Source organism: Sebastes fasciatus, chromosome 12 (assembly GCF_043250625.1).
Source record: "Sebastes fasciatus isolate fSebFas1 chromosome 12, fSebFas1.pri, whole genome shotgun sequence".
In the NCBI taxonomy this organism is placed as follows: domain Eukaryota; kingdom Metazoa; phylum Chordata; class Actinopteri; order Perciformes; family Sebastidae; genus Sebastes; species Sebastes fasciatus.
Genome location: NC_133806.1, coordinates 24,596,427 through 24,619,369, shown reverse-complemented (window position 1 = coordinate 24,619,369; position 22,943 = coordinate 24,596,427). Strand labels below are relative to the sequence as shown.

Sequence of the window (22,943 nt, the reverse complement as noted above, 5' to 3'; positions counted from 1 at the left end):
CCGCGGTAGTAGTACGCGGGGGAGACCGTAGCTTTGATCTCCAGGGCCGGAGTCTCTGCTGTACTCTGCTCCTCTGCTCTTCTGCCTGCCGGCTGTCTGCTTGCTTTCACTCAGCCCGCTCAACCTCACGTGCATGCGCTACACACTACACACTGCAGAAAAGTTAGTTTAGCTCTGAGAATATCTAGTGAATGTACAGCGGACGTTTGTGCAGAAATAAATGCTGCAGCTCCTCCAGACCAACAGAGGTTTTCCGTGTTTTGTGAAGTGACGGGGCTCCGCAGCGAGAAACGTCATCTCGTGTCTCCCCTGTTTCCTCCGGCCGTGGTCGGGAGGCTGAAGCAGGAAAAGCCAACACTAGGATCAGCAGTGATTCATGGAGAGACCTTCGTCTGGTCAGTTAACATTACTGCCAAGCAGGTGAAATATAGTGATATTGTGGTTTTAGCTGACGTGTGTCGCCTCACTGTTTTGAGCGATGCTCGTTCATGTCTGTAGAGCGAGCACAAGCACGAATCAGCCGCTGACTTTCATTGACTTAACAGCCACAGGTGTCGCTGTTAACAAGCAATTCTGAAAGTTACAAATAGTCCCTTTAAGGCAGTGTTATGTTTAGGAGTAGACTGGAAAATGATTTTTCAATTTAATATTAATTTAATTTTGATTTTGGCAGCAATAATGCTTTTAACAACATGGGAATTGAAATCTGAATTTGTTTTTTAATTATTTTAATTTAGTCACATATGTATATTTCCATTCAGCATCTGGTTTGGATCATAATGCATGTTTGATTTTAACGTCGTCATTTCATATAGTACAAACGAGTGATTTATCCAGTTAATATCAGCAGATGAATCAATAATGAAAATAATCACTAGTTGCTGCTACAGTCTAAATTGAATCTGTCAAACTTAAATAAAACTTTTAAAGATAGTTAGTTAAATAAAATCTTAACACTTTTATACATATTTTTCAAAGGTTTCATTCAAAGAACCAACAATTTCAGGATTCATTAAATATTCTGTTTCCAGACTAACTAAAAAATTATTATGAATAATTAATTTTTTATTCTTTATCGGCATTAATGTTTTGGAATCATTTTGTAAACAAACCAGAAATAACAAAAGTCTGTCAAAGTGTTTCCAATCAATAATTTCTCATCGAAAAGTCGATCGACAGAAAATTAAACAGCAACAAATTGGATAATCTATTAATCTTAATTTTTCAAGCAAAAATCACAATATTCTGAATCTCTTCTTAGTTTGTTGTAGTAAATTAAATATTTTCAGGTTTTGGACTGAAAGCAGCTTTAAAATGTCACTCAGCTGAAAATATTATTCTATTTTTTCTGACAATTAAAACAAAAAGGTCTGCAACAAACTCAATGTGTTTATCAAAATGATAATTTTATTGTTGCAGTCATTTTTTGAAGCATTTGAAGTGTCGACCATTCCCTCGTTATAGCTCCTTAAATGTGAGAATTTATAATACCTTATCTTATATCGTTGTAAACTGAATATTTAAGAAACAGATAAAAGTGAATTCAGCCCACAAACTCTGAAAGGACATTAATACAAATCAGTTTTTAGAGGGATTTAAAGACGCGCCTGTCTAAAGTCGGTCTGATATTTACAGCTAATTCTTGTATTTAGTTTTAGAATTAAAAATGAGCAGCGCTGAAACAAAAACTACCAGTTTCACATTTTAAGTTAAGTCGGCTGGTTTTACTCTCAGCAACAAAAGTTTCATCTGTTTTAGCTTCAACACCAAAACTAAAGAAACGACCGCTGAGGACGGAGACGGCGGACGAAGACACTGTCACTGTCACACCTCCGACTCTCTTTATCTGCTCTTTTATCCGACCCGTGTGTGTGGATGAGAATACAATGTATATTAAAATTTTATAAATCTTTTAAAGGAGCTCACTTTGTTTCTATTCATATTTTCACTGTGTGTACAATATACAAATATAAACTTTATTCACGTGTCAGACATAAGAAATATAATTTTACACCATAAAACAACAGATTTAACATTTCCTTATTTGTATTCCTACTTTCTTATCTCATTGTTTTCAAATAATAATAATAATAATATCAGATAAATACTGAAAAATATGAAGAAGTTGACACATTTTCACTCCTGAAGCCTAAATTAGAGTAGCAGAGAAGTGAAGAAAAACTTCGAAAGTTGAAGAATTTAAAACGTTTTACAAAAGATTGAAACATTTAAAAGAACAAAGTGCAGCTATAAATAGAAGTGAATCAAATCTGAATAGTCTTTAGACTCCAACAGTCAGTGACTGAATGACCTAAGACTCTTTAGAGTCCTTCTTTCTTACTTCATTGAGTTCAAATAAAAATAATAATATCAGATAAATACTGAAAAATATGAGGAAATTTATACATTTTCACTCCTGAGGCCTAAATGAGAAACATTCGTAGCAGAGAAGTGAACAAAAACTCAGAGAGCTGAAGAATTTAAAAGTTTTACAAAAGATTGAAACATTCAGCAGTCAGAGACTGAATGATGAATAAAAGTCTGATGGATCAGAGGAGGTCCCAGCCCCGGCACTCCTGTTTACGGGCCAGTTCTGGGTTCTTGCACCGGTTCTTTCTCTCCTTAGCTCGGTACCGAGATTTCACCGACACCAGGTGGTTCAGGTCCAGATCCTCCTCGACTCTGACCGAGCTGCTCGCCTCCAATTCCGCATCTTCGTCCGGGAGGAAGAGCTGCTGCAAGGTGCCGGTCAGGTCGTCCAAAGGGTTGCGCTGTGGAGCCGCCGCTCTCTCCTGGGTCTCTGACGGTGCCGGCGCCTCCCGAGTGTGAAACTGGTGGACGACAGCCTGCATGGTTTGGTACTGTTTCACACCTGAGCGATCCCTCTTCGCAAAGTGCCTCTGCTTTCCTCCAGACCTCATCCTGAGGATCAGCTGGTGGACCAGTGTCCCCTCATACAACCTGGATAACAGAGTAACACAGTACTTTTACTGTAACAAAGTATTTTACTGTGCAGTATTAGTACTTTTACTGAAACAGAGTACTACTGTAACAGGTGTAGGTGGTGGAGACTCACCTGGCGATGTGTGGTTCAGGTAGGGGGAGCCCCAGCAGCTGGTTCAGCTGGACGCTGACCTTCAGGCAGGACTGCCATTGGTTTAAGGCATGATTCACGACGGCGTCCAGCTTCTGTCTGTGGCGCTGAATCTGCAGAGCTGAACCACACACACACACATCACATACCTGATCGTCACCTCAGGTGTTAGTGTTTATAACCTCCTGTATGTCTCGGGACGTCTCCAGTACTCAGTCCCACGTGTTAGTGTTTATAACCTGATCATAACAGTGTTTATAACCTGTTTATTACCTGCTGTGTGTCTCAGGGCGTCTCCAGTACTCAGTCCCAGCAGCAGAGCATTCACCACCTCCTGGTCCGGAGGAGGCTGAGCTCTCTGCAGCCAGTAGCAGGTGGCGGCCACCGGGAGGCGCAGCTGAGACGGCAGGCAGCTCAGAGAGTCCTCGGTCACTCCCAGAGCTCCCAGTAAGACCAGTAGACGCTGGGAGGGCTCAGCCTGGGACCACCACACAGGAGGAGGAGGGTCAGTGTCATTAAAACATTAATAAAACTCACAGTAGAAGACAACACAATGTCATCAGAATATACAGATCTCCCCGACCAACACAAACCTTTTCATAAAGTGTTTTATCTTAAATGTATAAAAGTTAACCTGAACTTCAATGTAGATTAATTCATATTAAACATATTAAATACAAGGATTGGTTTGATATCTGCACAGATGCTTCAGTTTGTAGTGAGGTGATGGTTTATGTGTAATGTGTGTATTTAATAATAATGTCAGCTTGACCCGGTCCAGCTCAGTCCAGTTCAGTCCAGCTCAGTTCAGTCTGATGACTGTGTATTGAGCGTTGTTTACTTCCTGACATTTCTGAAAGGGAAATTGTTCGTGTTTTTGAAAATAGCGCCGGCTAATCTTCACCTGATCCAGTGAGCTGAGTGTCAGCTGCTGAGTGGCGTCGGTGATAGCGGGTCGGACTGGGATGAACCTCAGCTCGAGGCCGTCTCTGTCTCGCTCCTTCACCTCCACCTCTGGCCCGTCGCCCAGCATCAACCCGTACATCACCTGGCGGAGTGGCCTGGAGGTCAGGTGAGCGCTGGGCATGTTGGCGTGATCCACGGGGTAGCTGAGGGTCATCCTCCGCAGCAGCAGCACGTCCAGGATGTCTGCAGTCAGCCGGGCCTGGGTCAGCGGCAGCCGGGTCCAGTCTGGAACCAGATCCGTCACCTTCAGGAGGACAGGACACAGTGTACTTATTACAAGTGTACTTCAGTACTATAGACCCCCCTCTGTTAGTAACCATGATGAGGTGTTTAGTGGACAGAGCGTTCAGTGGAGGCAGAATAATTCTCTGAACACGTTAGTTAACGCTGGCTGGCAACTATTGTCGGCTTGTTTTTTTTTAACAATGGCTGAAGACAATACTAGTTTCTCTCAATATGTTCTGTCACTCACTCTCCAGGATCACGAGTGTTAGTTGAGAAAGTTAACATTAACCAATGAGACCAGATTAGCTGAACCCTACGCCGCTGGAGACTCCTTCATCCACACACTCTTGTCACAGCGTAGGAAAGCACAGTGCTATCACCAGATGAGGGACAACTTTGTTCAGCTCATTTTCTGTGTTGCATGACAGCATGGTGGAATTAGCAAGCTAAGTTAGCTAAGTAGCCAGCCGTCCGACCAGCGGGCTGGTGGCCAACAGCAGCGCTGTAAAGATAAATTGAGGGCGTATACTGTAAATCTTTGGACGTCTATAGTTAACTATCCTTCAGTAAAGTCAGTCAAAAAGAGAGTCGTACAATATCGGAGAAGCGTTTCAGAGATGGAGAGAAAGGGTTGCTAATAGTTTAACCTTCTGCTAACAGCAGCCAATGGCTCACGGCTGCTGTTAGCAGAAGGTTAGTTGACAGACAGACAGACAGACAGACAGACAGGTCTTCCATAACAACATTTACAGTAAAGGATTGTATTACTTGTTCCACTGCTGGGAGAGGAGGTGCCGTCCCGTGGATGAAGAACCTCTCCAGGGAGCTGGGAGGGAGCTGGTACTCCTTCATCCCCAGATACAGGCCCTTCAGTACCTCCTCCTTTGTCTTCCTGCTCAGATCTTCCATCAGCCCCAGCGCCGCCTCCAAGGCCTCCTGAGGCCGCTGGAAGGCCTTCAGCCAGCAGAGCAGCCCCTCCAGCCGGCCTGTTGACCCAACGCCTTTGCCTTCAGGGGCAAACTGAGCCCAGTTGATGGGCGACGTCATCTTCTGCAGCTTCACGTAATCATTCCCGGCCAAGGCAGCGAAGGCGGGCAGGAGCTGGCGCTGGATGTCGAAGAAGATGCAGAAGCTGGAGGTGTTGTAGCTCTTACAGGGGATGTAGCTCTGCGAGCCACTCTGCTCCACCGCCTCCCACTTGAAGTCCGAGATAGGCAGCAGCCCCGCCGGGAGGTCGAAGATGTAGAAGTCGCTGTCATTGGAAAGCACCGGGCACCGCCACTCCTTGGCCAGGGCAGCAATCTCCTGGTCAGCCTCCCAGTAGCACTGAGCCACCGGTACCTCCAGCCGGGCCAGCGTCTGTTTGAACACCAGCTTGATCAGCTGTGGCAGGATGCCTTCCTGCCTGTTGCCCTCCGCCGCTCGATGGGCCCTCTTGATACAACTTACGGCTCGTAGCATCTTGGTCTGAAGCTTCTTGTCGGTGTAGTCCGAGCCTCCGTCCAGCACCACGTACGGCATGATCCCGCAGTCTCTGAGGGCTTTTATGAACTTCTCAATCAGGATCTCAAATGCAGCATACTCCCCACCGTGGTTCTGGTCCAGACCTGACCAAAGGATCAACCAAAGGATCAACCAAAGGATGAAACAAAGGATCAACTAAAGGATGAAATCAAGGATCAACCAAAGGATAAAACAAAGGATCCACCAAAGGATCAACCAAAGGATGAAACAAAGGATCAACTAAAGGATGAAATCAAGGATCAACCAAAGGATAAAACAAAGGATCAACCAAAGGATGGTAAATGGTAAATGGACTTGTATTTATAGCGCATTTCTAGTCTTCCGACCACTCAAAGCGCTTTACCCTACATGTCAGCATTCACCCATTCACACACAAATTCATACACTGGTGGCAGAGGCTGCCATGCAAGGTGCCAACTTTGCCCATCAGGATCTAATCTAAATACTCATTCACACACCGATGGCTATGCCTTCGGGAGCAATTTAGGGTTTAGTGTCTTGCTCAAGGACACATTGACATGTGACCCGGAGCAGCCAGGGATCGACCTTCCGATTGGTGGACGACCTGCTCTACCCTCTGAGCCACAGCCGCCCCTAGGATGAAACAAAGGATCAACCAAAGGATGAAATAAAGGAACAACCAAAGGATGAAACAAAAGATCAACCAAGGGATCAACCAAGGAATCAACCAAAGGATCAACCAAATGAAACACCAGACCGACATCCTGCCCGTTACCTGGTTACCTAGTTACCAATAGTTGCCACGGTAGTTAGCTTTATTTACCTTGTTACCTGGTTACCTAGTTACATATAGTTACCTAAAGTAACATAGTTAGTTACATATAGTTACCTAGTTACCCATAGTTACAGAGCTGCCTGGCTACCTAAAGTTACCTAGTTAGTTAACTTTAGTTACATGATTACTTGTTGCCTAGTACGTAGTTAGTTACCTATGGTTACCTAGTTACCTTGTTACCTATAGTTACTGTGTTACCTGGTTACCTAATAATCTATAGTTACCTATAGTTACCCATAGTTATTTAGTTAATTACCTATAGTTGCCTATAGTTACCTAGTTACCTATAGTTACCTAGTTACATATTGTTACCTATAGTTACCTAGTTAGTTTGCTTTAGTTACTTAGTTACCTAGTTACTTATAGTTACCTACTGTAGTTAGTTTGTTTTAGTTACCTATAGTTATATTGTTACCTAGTTAGCTATAGCTAACTAATTAGTTACCTATAGTTACATTGTTACCTGGTTGCCTAGTTAGCTATAGTTACCTAGTTAGTTAGCTTTAGTTACTTAGTGACCTATAGTTATAGTTGTTTTAACAGCCTGCCTGATCTGAACCCAATTGGACGTCTGTGGTACTGTGATAGGCTCGTCATGGACCGTCCATGTTGTAGTGGAGTAAAAAGTACAATATTTGAAATTAACAGAAAATGGAAATACTCAAGTAAAGTAAAAGTACAGTACTTGAGTAAATGTACTTAGTTAGTTTTTATCCAATGAAATATGAAATTTTAAAGATACTTTGATTCTCATCTTATAAAATAGGATGCATGGTGATGGATTAAAGGAGTTGTGTTAATAACTTAATAATCACTTAATAATATGTAATAATGTGATCATTGTGCTGCTAAAGTGACCTGGCTTGAAGTTGCCTCATAAAAACTCATAAATGAATGACGTCATCCAGATGAAGAAATAGATAAATATAATGTCCCTGTGTGGTTGTAAGAGATGGTATCTGATGGTTTGTACTGGTGAGTTTTCAGGACCGACTTAATCTGAAGGAACTACCTGGTTTAATAAAGGTTACATTAAAAAAACAATGAAGTTTGACTTTATGGAGATAAGAGGTTTCCATCTGAAAGCAGCCTTAACAAGTATCTGATCATTAAAATATACAGTAAAGTATACTGTATTTCCTCACCTGTAGTACTTTACTCTAGTAGTACTAGAGTAGAGTACTACATGAAGTTTGACTTGACTCTGAAAGCAGCCTTAACAAGTACCTGATAATCAAAATATACAGTAAAGTATATTTCCTCACCTAGTGTATCTAGTGTAGTACTCTACTCTAGCAGAGTACAGTATCAAAGTAGTACTTGCGTCCAGTACTGCAGTCAGAGTATCTGTCCTGAGTGGAAGCAGAGCAGGTAGAGGAGGTTACACCCGAAATGTACTGTAGTAGTACTAGAGGGTACTGTACTGTAGTAGTACTAGAGGGTACTGTACTGTAGTAGTACTAGAGGGTACTGTACTGTAGTAGTACTAGAAAGTACTGTACTGTAGTAGTACTAGAGAGTACTGTACTGTAGTAGTACTAGAAAGTACTGTACTGTAGTAGTACTAGAGGGTACTGTACTATAGTAGTACTAGAAAGTACTGTACTGTAGTAGTACTAGAGAACACTGTACTGTAGTAGTACTAGAGTAATGGTCGTACCTGAGTGGTAGTAGAGCAGGTAGAGGAGGTTACAGTACTGTAGTAGTACTAGAGAGTACTGTAGTACCTGGTTGTACCTGAGTGGAAGTAGAGCAGGTAGAGGAGGTTACAGTACTTTACTAGTAGTACTACCCCTTTCACACTGAGGACTCAACCAGGGTTGAACCAGGGTTGGTTGTGTGTATGAAAGGGTTAACCCGCGTTGATTGACTCGCCTTTGCGACCAGGTCGAGAGGTGAGTCACTAACAACCGGGGCGGGACAAACCTGTTCGGTTGCAAATGAGGACGCACAGTCCCCGACGTAACTGTCACAGGTCATAGGTTGCTGTGGCTCATAAACAACCTGTGGGATGGCAGCAGGAATGATTTCAGACACACCGGAGATGAACGATAGACGATCAACACGGATATGTGGCGAGACATCGAGCTCTAGTCCTGACCGTCCGCGGTGAGGAAGAAAACATAGGTAGATGACGGGACGGTGATGGACAACGTAGTGAAACGAGCATAACAAGTCTGCTGAATGAGAGAGACATCCGCCGATACGTTACACAGAAACACACCGCGTTAATAATAAGCCGACCACCTCGCGGTACCGCCAGCTGTGCGCGCATCTGTTTATAAAGCGTGTTTGCACATCTTCTATTTTACCTTTTTAACTTTTTATCTTTAAAATAAACCTGCAAACAGATCCATCTGTCGCCTGTTCTCTCTGTTATAAAGTAACAAACTCAGTCCTAGTTCATTACATTATCAAGCAATTAGCAAACTAAATGAAATATAAACTAATTTTATTATGTTTGGACAAGTTCTTCCATTATCCAACAGTTGCCACATGTCCAGCTGAACAACTTTAGTAGATCTACTATATGTAGGAAATCTTTGCTGGGATGGTGGAGTGAGTGTAATATACATTTCAGTCTTCAAAAGTTTCTAATCCTTTTGTAAATGTACTGTAGCCTATGTGATCATATTAGATAACACAACGAGTCTAATATATGTTAAATGTGTACTGTAGATAGGCAGAGTAAAAAAGGTTCATGTTGATGAATAGATACTGTAAATCTGTATGTGTTTGCATACATTACAGCTCCATACATACAACATAGTTAACATTTTATAAAGCTAAAAATGCTGTTTGTACTATATTTACACTGTAACTCAAAAACATGCATCATTCTGTGACATTTTATGTTTTTGCTCACATTGATGATGTCACTATCATCTCCTCTCTCTGTAATCCTCCAGAGGTGTAACCCCCCACCTGTTCTAACACCTGAGCTAATGCATTGCTCCCGGGTCTTACCCTACTTTACTAGTAGTACTAAAGTAATAATAATACATAATAAATAATAAATAATAAATTAATAATAATAAATTGGTCCTGGTCGTCTCTGAGTGAATGTAGTAGTATTGTAGTAGTACTAGTAGTACTAGAGTACGTGGTGGTCGTACCTGAGCTGAAATAGAGCAGGTAGAGGAGGTTACAGCCGTCGACCACCAGCCGGCTCCTCCTGAACTGGACGTCCCGGTAGATCCTCCGGTTGTTCTCCAGCAGAGAGGTCAGGCTTTGGACTCCCATCCTCGGTCACATTGAGCCAAGGAGCCGCTCACAGACGCTCTTATAGTCCGCTGCTCCGTCTCAGCTTCCTTAAGTTTCATTTTCCAGACATCACACCTTGTGATTCTCAGCAGGTGTCCACCAGGGTTTTACACATTTATACAAGTATATGAATATGGATATAAAGGTTATGTTACCTGCTTACATTTATGAGCTCAGAGAAGAAGAAAACACACGGAGACAACATGGTTTTATTAGGAGACTTTCTGTCCTTTCTGACCTTCTTTTATTATCAATATCGATCTTTTTTTTTTTGTAATTCACTTTTTATTGATTTTCCAAAAGATGTGACATCACACAGAACAAAGACATCAGAAACAAAACAAAAAAACAGTAATAACAATAAAAGTACTAATACACACTGTGTACAAAATACTAGTACTGCATTCTAAAACCTTAGTGAAGTAAAAGTATGTCAGTATATCATCTAAATGTAGTTAAAGTAGTCTACTATAGGAGAAGAAGTAGAAAAGAGCTGAACATCTAAATAGTCAATTAAAGTACAAGTACCTCAATATGTACTTCAGTACAGTGCTTGAGTTAACGTGCTAAGTACCTGCATATCAGTAACTGCATCTGTTGTAAACCAATAACAACTTCTACAAAAACAAGAGAGAGTTTGGGAAAGGAAAGTGAAACCTAGAAGGGAACCCTGAAACTGTTATACCACTGACAGTAGAGGGGAACCCTGAAACTGTTATAACGCTGAGAGTAAAGGCACAGTAAAGTCCAGTTGGACTGAGAGCTGGAACCAGTTAGTGTGATGAAACAGCTGAAAACAGATAAAGTTGGTTTACCATTTCACACACACACACACACACACACACACACACACACACACACACACACACACACTCATTATGCCCATCAGGCCGACTCATACAGGTCCATCGTCACTGTGTCTGTAAATGAAATAAACACTAATGTTAGAATAAATCTAATGTGGAGCAACTCTCCTATCAGACATCATTATACTTAAATGTGTTGATTAAAAATGGCCCATTTTTTACTTTTAAAAAATATTAATTTAAAGGGACTGTTTGTAACTTCTTACACGTATAAATCACCCGGGTCGGTGTCCCATGCGTGCCCGCATATACGCACTCGCGTGTGGCTACGCTGTTCAGACAAGATTCCCACACAAACTACACGGAAGCACCAAAACCGCAAAGTTATATCTAGTGAAGCCCGTCTGTTAAACAGTGTTGGCCGCGGTAGTAGTACGCGGGGGAGACCGTAGCTTTGATCTCCAGGGCCGGAGTCTCTGCTGTACTCTGCTCCTCTGCTCTTCTGCCTGCCGGCTGTCTGCTTGCTTTCACTCAGCCCGCTCAACCTCACGTGCATGCGCTACACACTACACACTGCAGAAAAGTTAGTTTAGCTCTGAGAATATCTAGTGAATGTACAGCGGACGTTTGTGCAGAAATAAATGCTGCAGCTCCTCCAGACCAACAGAGGTTTTCCGTGTTTTGTGAAGTGACGGGGCTCCGCAGCGAGAAACGTCATCTCGTGTCTCCCCTGTTTCCTCCGGCCGTGGTCGGGAGGCTGAAGCAGGAAAAGCCAACACTAGGATCAGCAGTGATTCATGGAGAGACCTTCGTCTGGTCAGTTAACATTACTGCCAAGCAGGTGAAATATAGTGATATTGTGGTTTTAGCTGACGTGTGTCGCCTCACTGTTTTGAGCGATGCTCGTTCATGTCTGTAGAGCGAGCACAAGCACGAATCAGCCGCTGACTTTCATTGACTTAACAGCCACAGGTGTCGCTGTTAACAAGCAATTCTGAAAGTTACAAATAGTCCCTTTAAGGCAGTGTTATGTTTAGGAGTAGACTGGAAAATGATTTTTCAATTTAATATTAATTTAATTTTGATTTTGGCAGCAATAATGCTTTTAACAACATGGGAATTGAAATCTGAATTTGTTTTTTAATTATTTTAATTTAGTCACATATGTATATTTCCATTCAGCATCTGGTTTGGATCATAATGCATGTTTGATTTTAACGTCGTCATTTCATATAGTACAAACGAGTGATTTATCCAGTTAATATCAGCAGATGAATCAATAATGAAAATAATCACTAGTTGCTGCTACAGTCTAAATTGAATCTGTCAAACTTAAATAAAACTTTTAAAGATAGTTAGTTAAATAAAATCTTAACACTTTTATACATATTTTTCAAAGGTTTCATTCAAAGAACCAACAATTTCAGGATTCATTAAATATTCTGTTTCCAGACTAACTAAAAAATTATTATGAATAATTAATTTTTTATTCTTTATCGGCATTAATGTTTTGGAATCATTTTGTAAACAAACCAGAAATAACAAAAGTCTGTCAAAGTGTTTCCAATCAATAATTTCTCATCGAAAAGTCGATCGACAGAAAATTAAACAGCAACAAATTGGATAATCTATTAATCTTAATTTTTCAAGCAAAAATCACAATATTCTGAATCTCTTCTTAGTTTGTTGTAGTAAATTAAATATTTTCAGGTTTTGGACTGAAAGCAGCTTTAAAATGTCACTCAGCTGAAAATATTATTCTATTTTTTCTGACAATTAAAACAAAAAGGTCTGCAACAAACTCAATGTGTTTATCAAAATGATAATTTTATTGTTGCAGTCATTTTTTGAAGCATTTGAAGTGTCGACCATTCCCTCGTTATAGCTCCTTAAATGTGAGAATTTATAATACCTTATCTTATATCGTTGTAAACTGAATATTTAAGAAACAGATAAAAGTGAATTCAGCCCACAAACTCTGAAAGGACATTAATACAAATCAGTTTTTAGAGGGATTTAAAGACGCGCCTGTCTAAAGTCGGTCTGATATTTACAGCTAATTCTTGTATTTAGTTTTAGAATTAAAAATGAGCAGCGCTGAAACAAAAACTACCAGTTTCACATTTTAAGTTAAGTCGGCTGGTTTTACTCTCAGCAACAAAAGTTTCATCTGTTTTAGCTTCAACACCAAAACTAAAGAAACGACCGCTGAGGACGGAGACGGCGGACGAAGACACTGTCACTGTCACACCTCCGACTCTCTTTATCTGCTCTTTTATCCGACCCGTGTGTGTGGATGAGAATACAATGTATATTAAAATTTTATAAATCTTTTAAAGGAGCTCACTTTGTTTCTATTCATATTTTCACTGTGTGTACAATATACAAATATAAACTTTATTCACGTGTCAGACATAAGAAATATAATTTTACACCATAAAACAACAGATTTAACATTTCCTTATTTGTATTCCTACTTTCTTATCTCATTGTTTTCAAATAATAATAATAATAATATCAGATAAATACTGAAAAATATGAAGAAGTTGACACATTTTCACTCCTGAAGCCTAAATTAGAGTAGCAGAGAAGTGAAGAAAAACTTCGAAAGTTGAAGAATTTAAAACGTTTTACAAAAGATTGAAACATTTAAAAGAACAAAGTGCAGCTATAAATAGAAGTGAATCAAATCTGAATAGTCTTTAGACTCCAACAGTCAGTGACTGAATGACCTAAGACTCTTTAGAGTCCTTCTTTCTTACTTCATTGAGTTCAAATAAAAATAATAATATCAGATAAATACTGAAAAATATGAGGAAATTTATACATTTTCACTCCTGAGGCCTAAATGAGAAACATTCGTAGCAGAGAAGTGAACAAAAACTCAGAGAGCTGAAGAATTTAAAAGTTTTACAAAAGATTGAAACATTCAGCAGTCAGAGACTGAATGATGAATAAAAGTCTGATGGATCAGAGGAGGTCCCAGCCCCGGCACTCCTGTTTACGGGCCAGTTCTGGGTTCTTGCACCGGTTCTTTCTCTCCTTAGCTCGGTACCGAGATTTCACCGACACCAGGTGGTTCAGGTCCAGATCCTCCTCGACTCTGACCGAGCTGCTCGCCTCCAATTCCGCATCTTCGTCCGGGAGGAAGAGCTGCTGCAAGGTGCCGGTCAGGTCGTCCAAAGGGTTGCGCTGTGGAGCCGCCGCTCTCTCCTGGGTCTCTGACGGTGCCGGCGCCTCCCGAGTGTGAAACTGATGGACGACAGCCTGCATGGTTTGGTACTGTTTCACACCTGAGCGATCCCTCTTCGCAAAGTGCCTCTGCTTTCCTCCAGACCTCATCCTGAGGATCAGCTGGTGGACCAGTGTCCCCTCATACAACCTGGACAACAGAGTAACACAGTACTTTCACTATCACAAAGTATTTTACTGTGCAGTATTAGTACTTTTACTGAAACAGAGTACTACTGTAACAGGTGTAGGTGGTGGAGACTCACCTGGCGATGTGTGGTTCAGGTAGGGGGAGCCCCAGCAGCTGGTTCAGCTGGACGCTGACCTTCAGGCAGGACTGCCATTGGTTTAAGGCATGATTCACGACGGCGTCCAGCTTCTGTCTGTGGCGCTGAATCTGCAGAGCTGAACCACACACACACACACATCACATACCTGATCGTCACCTCAGGTGTTAGTGTTTATAACCTCCTGTATGTCTCGGGACGTCTCCAGTACTCAGTCCCACGTGTTAGTGTTTATAACCTGATCATAACAGTGTTTATAACCTGTTTATTACCTGCTGTGTGTCTCAGGGCATCTCCAGTACTCAGTCCCAGCAGCAGAGCATTCACCACCTCCTGGTCCGGAGGAGGCTGAGCTCTCTGCAGCCAGTAGCAGGTGGCGGCCACCGGGAGGCGCAGCTGAGACGGCAGGCAGCTCAGAGAGTCCTCGGTCACTCCCAGAGCTCCCAGTAAGACCAGTAGACGCTGGGAGGGCTCAGCCTGGGACCACCACACAGGAGGAGGAGGGTCAGTGTCATTAAAACATTAATAAAACTCACAGTAGAAGACAACACAATGTCATCAGAATATACAGATCTCCCCGACCAACACAAACCTTTTCATAAAGTGTTTTATCTTAAATGTATAAAAGTTAACCTGAACTTCAATGTAGATTAATTCATATTAAACATATTAAATACAAGGATTGGTTTGATATCTGCACAGATGCTTCAGTTTGTAGTGAGGTGATGGTTTATGTGTAATGTGTGTATTTAATAATAATGTCAGCTTGACCCGGTCCAGCTCAGTCCAGTTCAGTCCAGCTCAGTTCAGTCTGATGACTGTGTATTGAGCGTTGTTTACTTCCTGACATTTCTGAAAGGGAAATTGTTCGTGTTTTTGAAAATAGCGCCGGCTAATCTTCACCTGATCCAGTGAGCTGAGTGTCAGCTGCTGAGTGGCGTCGGTGATAGCGGGTCGGACTGGGATGAACCTCAGCTCGAGGCCGTCTCTGTCTCGCTCCTTCACCTCCACCTCTGGCCCGTCGCCCAGCATCAACCCGTACATCACCTGGCGGAGTGGCCTGGAGGTCAGGTGAGCGCTGGGCATGTTGGCGTGATCCACGGGGTAGCTGAGGGTCATCCTCCGCAGCAGCAGCACGTCCAGGATGTCTGCAGTCAGCCGGGCCTGGGTCAGCGGCAGCCGGGTCCAGTCTGGAACCAGATCCGTCACCTTCAGGAGGACAGGACACAGTGTACTTATTACAAGTGTACTTCAGTACTATAGACCCCCCTCTGTTAGTAACCATGATGAGGTGTTTAGTGGACAGAGCGTTCAGTGGAGGCAGAATAATTCTCTGAACACGTTAGTTAACGCTGGCTGGCAACTATTGTCGGCTTGTTTTTTTTTAACAATGGCTGAAGACAATACTAGTTTCTCTCAATATGTTCTGTCACTCACTCTCCAGGATCACGAGTGTTAGTTGAGAAAGTTAACATTAACCAATGAGACCAGATTAGCTGAACCCTACGCCGCTGGAGACTACTTCATCCACACACTCTTGTCACAGCGTAGGAAAGCACAGTGCTATCACCAGATGAGGGACAACTTTGTTCAGCTCATTTTCTGTGTTGCATGACAGCATGGTGGAATTAGCAAGCTAAGCTAGCTAAGTAGCCAGCCGTCCGACCAGCGGGCTGGTGGCCAACAGCAGCGCTGTAAAGATAAATTGAGGGCGTATAAATCTTTGGATGCCTATAGTTAACTATCCTTCAGTAAAGTCAGTCAAAAAGAGAGTCGTACAATATCGGAGAAGCGTTTTAGAGATGGAGAGAAAGGGTTGCTAATAGTTTAACCTTCTGCTAACAGCAGCCAATGGCTCACGGCTGCTGTTAGCAGAAGGTTAGTTGACAGACAGACAGACAGACAGACAGACAGACAGACAGACAGACAGGTCTTCCATAACAACATTTACAGTAAAGGATTGTATTACTTGTTCCACTGCTGGGAGAGGAGGTGCCGTCCCGTGGATGAAGAACCTCTCCAGGGAGCTGGGAGGGAGCTGGTACTCCTTCATCCCCAGATACAGGCCCTTCAGTACCTTCTCTTTCGTCTTCCTGCTCAGATCTTCCATCAGCCCCAGCGCCGCCTCCAAGGCCTCCTGAGGCCGCTGGAAGGCCTTCAGCCAGCAGAGCAGCCCCTCCAGCCGGCCTGTTGTCCCAACGCCTTTGCCTTCAGGGGCAAACTGAGCCCAGTTGATGGGCGACGTCATCTTCTGCAGCTTCACGTAATCATTCCCGGCCAAGGCAGCGAAGGCGGGCAGGAGCTGGCGCTGGATGTCGAAGAAGATGCAGAAGCTGGAGGTGTTGTAGCTCTTACAGGGGATGTAGCTCTGCGAGCCACTCTGCTCCACCGCCTCCCACTGGAAGTCCGAGAGGGGCAGCAGCCCCGCCGGGAGGTCGAAGATGTAGAAGTCGCTGTCATTGGAAAGCACCGGGCACCGCCACTCCTTGGCCAGGGCAGCAATCTCCTGGTCAGCCTCCCAGTAGCACTGAGCCACCGGTACCTCCAGCCGGGCCAGCGTCTGTTTGAACACCAGCTTGACCAGTTGTGGCAGGATGCCCTCCTGGCTGTTGCCCTCCGCCGCTCGATGGGCCCTCTTGATACAACTTACGGCTCGTAGCGTCACGGTCTGGAGCTTCTTGTCGGTGTAGTCCGAGCCTCCGTCCAGCACCACGTACGGCACGATCCCGCAGTCTCTGAGGGCTTTTATGAACTTCTCAATCTGGACCTCAAACGCAGCATACTCCCCACCGTGGTTCTGGTCCAGACCTGACCAAAGGATCAACCAAAGGATCAATCAAAGGATCAATCAAAGGATGAAATCAAGGATCAACCAAAGGATGAAACAAAGGATCAACCAAAGGATGGTAAATGGTAAATGGACTTGTATTTATAGCTCATTTCTAGTCTTCCGACCACTCAAAGCACTTTACACTACATGTCAGCATTCACCCATTCACACACACATTCATACACTGATGGCAGAGGCTGCCAACTTTGCCCATCAGGATCTAATCTAAATACTCATTCACACACCGATGGCTATGCCTTCAGGAGCAATTTAAGGTTTAGTGTCTTGCTCAAGGACACATCGACATGTGACACAGCCGCCCCTTGAGCCACAGCTGTCCCTAGGATGAAACAAAGGATCAACCAAAGGATCAACCAAAGGATGAAACAAAGAATCAACCAAAGGATCAACCAAAGGATGAAACAAAGGATGAAAGAAAGGAACAACCAAAGGATGAAACAAAGAATCAACCAAAGGATGAAACAAAGGATGAAAGAAAGGAACAACCAAAGGATCAACCAAAGGATCAACCAAAGGATCAACCAAAGGAACAACTAAAGGATCAACCAAAGGATCAACCAAGGGATCAACCAAGGGATCAACCAAAGGATCAACCAAAGGATCAACCAAGGGATCAACCAAAGGATCAACCAAAGGATCAACCAAAGGATCAACCAAGGGATCAACCAAAGGATAAACCGAGGGATCAACCGAAGGATCAACCGAGGGATCAACCAAAGGATCAACCGAGGAATCAACCAAAGGATCAATAAAAGGATCAACCAAAGAATCAACAACAGGATCAGCCAAAGGATCAACCAAAGAATCAACCAAAGGATCAACCAAGGGATCAACCAAAGGATCAACCAAAGGATCAACCAAGGGATCAACCAAAGGATCAACCAAGGGATCAACCAAAGGATCAACCAAAGCATCAACCAAAGGATCAACCAAGGGATCAACCAAAGGATCAACCAAGGGATCAACCAAAGGATCAACCAAGGGATCCACCAAAGGATCAACCAAGTGATCCACCAAAGGATCAACCAAAGGGTCAACCAAAGGATCAACCAAAGAATCAACCAAAGGATCAACCAAAGGATCAACCGAAGGATCAACCGAGGGATCAACCAAAGGATCAACCAAAGGATCAACCAAGGGATCAACCAAAGGATCAACCAAAGGATCAACCAAATGAAACACCAGACCGACATCCTGCCCGTTACCTGGTTACCTGATTACCTAGTTACCAATAGTTGCCAAGTTAGTTAGCGTTATTTACCTTGTTACCTGGTTACCTAGTTACATATAGTTACCTATAGTAACATAGTTAGTTACATATAGTTACCTAGTTACCCATAGTTACAGAGCTGCCTGGCTACCTAATGTTACCTAGTTAGTTAACTTTAGTTACATGATTACCTAGTTTCCCAGTTACCTAGTTAGTTACCTATGGTTACCTAGTTACCTTGTTACCTACAGTTACTGTGTTACCTGGTTACCTGGTTACCTAATTACCTATAGTTACCTATAATTACCTATAGCTACCTATAGTTATCTATAGTTACCCATAGTTATCTAGTTAGTTGCCTATAGTTACATAGTTACCTATAGTTACCTATAGTTACATAGTTACCTATAGTTACCTAGTTAGTTTGCTTTAGTTACTTAGTTACCTAGTTACTTATAGTTACCTAGTTAGTTTGTTTCAGTTACCTATAGTTACATTGTTACCTGGTTACCTAGTTAGCTATAGTTACCTAGTTAGTTAGCTTTAGTTACCTAGTGACCTATAGTTATAGTTGTTTTAACAGCCTGCCTGATCTGAACCCAATTGGACTTCTGTGGTACTGTGATAGGCTCGTCATGGACCGTCCATGTTGTAGTGGAGTAAAAAGTACAATATTTGAAATTAACAGAAAATGGAAATAATCAAGTAAAGTACAAGTACAGTACTTGAGTAAATGTACTTAGTTAGTTTTTATCCAATGAAATATGAAATTTTAAAGATACTTTGATTCTCATCTTATAAAATAGGATGAATGGTGATGAATTAAAGGAGTTGTGTTAATAACTTAATAATCACTTAATAATATGTAATAATGTGATCATTGTGCTGCTAAAGTGACCTGGCTTGAAGTTGCCTCATAAAAGAACACTGTCTGGCACATATTTCAGAATAAAAGCCTCGTGTTAACAAATGAAGGAATTCTGTCCATAGAAAAAACGCTTGAGGGCTTTTATTTCGAAATGAAAGCAGGAAGTGTTGATTTAAAATTAAGTCTTTACTTTTTTCATCTCAGTAACATATTCTACAGATAGACCTTGCAACTGTAGTAAAGTCTTGCTGGTATGATGTCAATATACAGTTAGTAGATCACTTTCACTGTCTGTTGTTGCTGTGAAACGTGCGCAGCACGCAAATAGGCGAGACCTCTATTCTCTAGAAGAGACGCAGCTGAGACGCGGTTTGGCTGCTAACAGGGACGCCAAAATAAAAAACAACAAGTATGTCCCTGTGTGGTTGTAAGAGATGGTATCTGATAGTTTGTACTGGTGAGTTTGCAGTAAAGATTTAATCTGAAGGAACCACCTGGTTTAATAAAGGTTACATAAAAAAACAATAAAGTTTGACTTTATGGAGATACTAGGTTTCCATCTGAAAGCAGCCTTAACAAGTATCTGATAATTAAAATATACAGTAAAGTATACTGTATTTCCTCACCTGTAGTACTTTACTCTAGTAGTACTAAAGTAGAGTACTACATGAAGTTTGACTTGACTCTGAAAGCAGCCTTAACAAGTATCAGATAATTAAATAATGTAATGGAAATTCAATTAATATAACGAGATGAGTCCTAATGAACGTTGAAATACGGATCTCGAACAGATGAAATGTCTTTGTTGTATTTTATTCTTGCAAGAAGAGGCACTGGTTATGTAGAGTCACACAAAGTCTGCAGAAGAGTGCACTGCAGGAGATTATTACAATGTGACTATATAGAAATCTACAACAGGGACTGTGAGAAAAGGAGTTGTTTTGCACGGACAGTAAAAATCAACACTCAGTACTTCCCCAATACATGAGACGATGAGCACACAGACAGAAACGTTCCACTGTTGCATAAAGAGACATCTTTGCATACATTGTAATTTTACACCATACACCATACTTCCACGTAACACACACTCACATACACGCACACACACTTGTCTTTTTTGATATATTTACTGTATTGTTATTGTTGTTATTATATATATCTTGTCCTAATTATTTGTTATCACTATTATGTAGTCATATCTCTAGGTGGAGGCTTCAGATAAGCCCAGTGTTTTTTTTGCCTCTTCCTGCACTGTATATTATTCATTTATTTTATGTTGTATAGTCTTAAATTGTGCAAAACAAATAAACAAACAAAAACAAACAAAGATACAGTACTGTAGTAGTACTAGTAGTACTAGAGTACCTGGTCGTACCTGAGCTGAAGTAGAGCAGGTAGAGGAGGTTACAGCCGTCGACCACCAGCCGGCTCCTCCTGAACCGGACGTCCCGGTAGATCCTCCGGTGGTTCTCCAGCAGAGAGGTCAGGCTTTGGACTCCCATCCTTGGTCACATTGAGCCGAGGAGCCGCTCACAGACGCTCTTATAGTCCGCTGCTCCGTCTCAGTTTCCTTAAGTTTCATTTTCCAGACATCATCACACCATGTGACTGCTGCAGGGTTTTACACATTTAGATAGGTATGTGAATATGGATATAAAGGTTATGTTACCTGCTTACATTTATGAGCTCAGAGAAGAAGAAAACACAAGGAGACAACATGGTTTTATTAGGAGACTTTCTGTCCTTTCTGACCTTCTTTTATTATCAATATCGATCTTTTTCTTTTTTGTAATTCACTTTTTATTGATTTTCCAAAAGATGTGACATCACACAGAACAAAGATATCAGAAACAACAAAAGAAAACAGTATTAACAATAAAAGTACTAATACACACTGTGTACAAAATACTAGTACTGCATTCTAAAACCTTAGTGAAGTAAAAGTATGTCAGTATATCATCTAAATGTAGTTAAAGTAGTCTACTAGGAGAAGAAGTAGAAAAGAGCTGAACATCTAAATAGTCAATTAAAGTACAAGTACCTCAATATGTACTTCAGTACAGTGCTTGAGTTAACGTGCTAAGTACCTGCATATCAGTAACTGCATCTGTTGTAAACCAATAACAACTTCTACAAAAACAAGAGAGAGTTTGGGAAAGGAAAGTGAAACCTAGAAGGGAACCCTGAAACTGTTATAACGCTGACAGTAGAGGGGAACCCTGAAACTGTTATAACGCTGACAGTAAAGACACAGTAAAGTTACAGTAAAGACACAGTAAAGTCCAGTTGGACTGAGAGCTGGAACCAGTTAGTGTGATGAACAGAAACCAACTTCAACTCCTGTTACAGCTGAAAACAGAAACTGAACTGATAAAGTTGGTTTACCATTTCACACACACACACACACACACACACACACACACACACACACACACACACACACACACACTCATTATGCCCATCAGGCCGACTCATAAAGGTCCATCGTCACTGTGTCTGTACATGAAATAAACACTAATGTTAGAATAAATCTAATGTGGAGCAACTTTCCTATCAGACATCATTATACTTAAATGTGTTGATTAAAAATGTCACATTTTTTACTTTAAAAAAATATTAATTTTATGTTATTATTATTAAAATGTCGTAATTTTGACTAAATAAGTAAAAAAAAATCAATATACTATTTATTTTATATGCTCTCATATTAAATATATTTGTATTGAATGCATTGTGTTTGTTTTTGTTGGTATGAATGGGTCAAAGAGTTTAGAAGCAAAGAGATGAAACTGGTGTTTTATTGACAATTTGTCAATTCCAACAGGAGAATACACTGTTTACCATTGGCAGAGCATTTTGGCAAATTTTTCTTGGGCGCTACCCACATAATCAGCTGTGCTGCTTATCCCACAAATGCATGATCCTTACAAAAAATAAATAAATAGGCTTTTCAACCATGTAAAATACAATGCCAATTAGAATTGTAACAACAGAGAAATAATCGACCAAACACAAATTTCCAAACTTTTTTTCCCAAGTTTATTTGTACTGAATGCATTGTGTTTTTTTTTGTTGGTATGAATGGGTCAAAGAGTTTAGAAGCAAAGAGATGAAACTCTGGTGTTTTATTGACAACAGCTGCTTATTATATTTATAATCTTTTTATTGTTCAATACAGGTAATTTCAGTAGAATCTGAAAATATAATAGAAATAATGTAGTTTTACTTGAGTACGTCTCTTTGTAGGTGTCCGGTAGTCTCTTTCAGTCCAAGATGGTAGAAGCATAGCTCTGCTGCTGGGAGCTGTTCAGTGGCGGCTGGTGGAAATTTTTCTAGGTAGGGCTGTGCCACATCCAATCAATTTCAGCAAACATCCCAGTATGATTTAATGCAAAAAAAAGTGGAGGTATCAAAAACACATTACTACTTTGCAGTTAAATAATTAACAATTATTTTATTCCAACAGGAGCAGTAAATAATGCTTTGAAAAACACAACAGTATAAAATGTACTCAGTGGTGGAATGTAACTAAGTACTTAAATACAATTTTGAGGTACTTCTACTTTACTTGAGTATTTCCATGTTCTGCTACTTTCTACTTCTACTCAACTACATCTCAGAGGGAAATATTAGACTTAACTCCACTACATTTATCTGACAACTTTAGTTACTTTACAGATTCAGATTATTAATACAAAATATTATCACAATACAATCAAATTACACATATTACTGGGTGCATTCCATATTCAAAACACACAAATATTGACAATTTGTTTTAATTTTTATTATTATTATTATTATTATTATTATTATTA

At 41.3% G+C, this 22,943-nt stretch overlaps 2 protein-coding genes across 3 annotated transcripts; both read right to left on the bottom strand.

Moving 5' to 3' along the window:
* Positions 1-1,953: 1,953 nt before the first annotated feature.
* On the bottom strand, positions 1,954-9,926 carry LOC141779436 (single-strand DNA endonuclease ASTE1-like). The gene is made up of 6 exons (XM_074654268.1): positions 9,722-9,926; positions 5,054-5,892; positions 3,999-4,304; positions 3,368-3,572; positions 3,077-3,215; positions 1,954-2,961 (listed from the first exon to the last, which is right to left on the bottom strand). Exons 1-6 carry the CDS (start codon positions 9,846-9,848, stop codon positions 2,550-2,552), a joined length of 2,028 nt encoding a protein of 675 aa, XP_074510369.1. The 5' UTR covers positions 9,849-9,926; the 3' UTR covers positions 1,954-2,549.
* Positions 9,927-13,058: 3,132 nt separating this feature from the next.
* On the bottom strand, positions 13,059-20,722 carry LOC141779438 (single-strand DNA endonuclease ASTE1-like). Of its 2 annotated transcripts, XR_012596295.1 has the most exons (7): positions 20,501-20,700; positions 16,163-17,001; positions 15,097-15,402; positions 14,466-14,670; positions 14,173-14,311; positions 13,479-14,057; positions 13,059-13,203 (listed from the first exon to the last, which is right to left on the bottom strand). XR_012596295.1 is itself a non-coding variant. In XM_074654269.1 (6 exons), exons 1-6 carry the CDS (start codon positions 20,625-20,627, stop codon positions 13,646-13,648), a joined length of 2,028 nt encoding a protein of 675 aa, XP_074510370.1. In that variant the 5' UTR covers positions 20,628-20,722; the 3' UTR covers positions 13,059-13,645. The 2 variants fall into 2 exon arrangements, 1 of the variants encoding a protein (XP_074510370.1); XM_074654269.1 differs by having other exon boundaries at positions 13,059-14,057; positions 20,501-20,722.
* Between the last annotated feature and the right edge of the window lie 2,221 nt (positions 20,723-22,943).

Excerpts from the sequence above, each read along its gene's own strand:
- LOC141779436 (XM_074654268.1), bottom strand. The coding sequence starts at position 9,848 with ATGGGAGTCCAAAGCCTGACCTCTCTGCTGGAGAACAACCGGAGGATC. Across the intron at positions 5,893-9,721 it reads CCTGCTCTATTTCAGCTCAG|GTCTGGACCAGAACCACGGT; the intron begins GTACGACCACCA and ends TCCTTTGGTCAG. Across the intron at positions 3,573-3,998 it reads CACTCAGCTCACTGGATCAG|GCTGAGCCCTCCCAGCGTCT; the intron begins GTGAAGATTAGC and ends TGGTGGTCCCAG.
- LOC141779438 (XM_074654269.1), bottom strand. The coding sequence starts at position 20,627 with ATGGGAGTCCAAAGCCTGACCTCTCTGCTGGAGAACCACCGGAGGATC. Across the intron at positions 15,403-16,162 it reads CTCTCCCAGCAGTGGAACAA|GTGACGGATCTGGTTCCAGA; the intron begins GTAATACAATCC and ends GTCCTCCTGAAG. Across the intron at positions 14,312-14,465 it reads TGCCCTGAGACACACAGCAG|CTCTGCAGATTCAGCGCCAC; the intron begins GTAATAAACAGG and ends TGTGTGGTTCAG.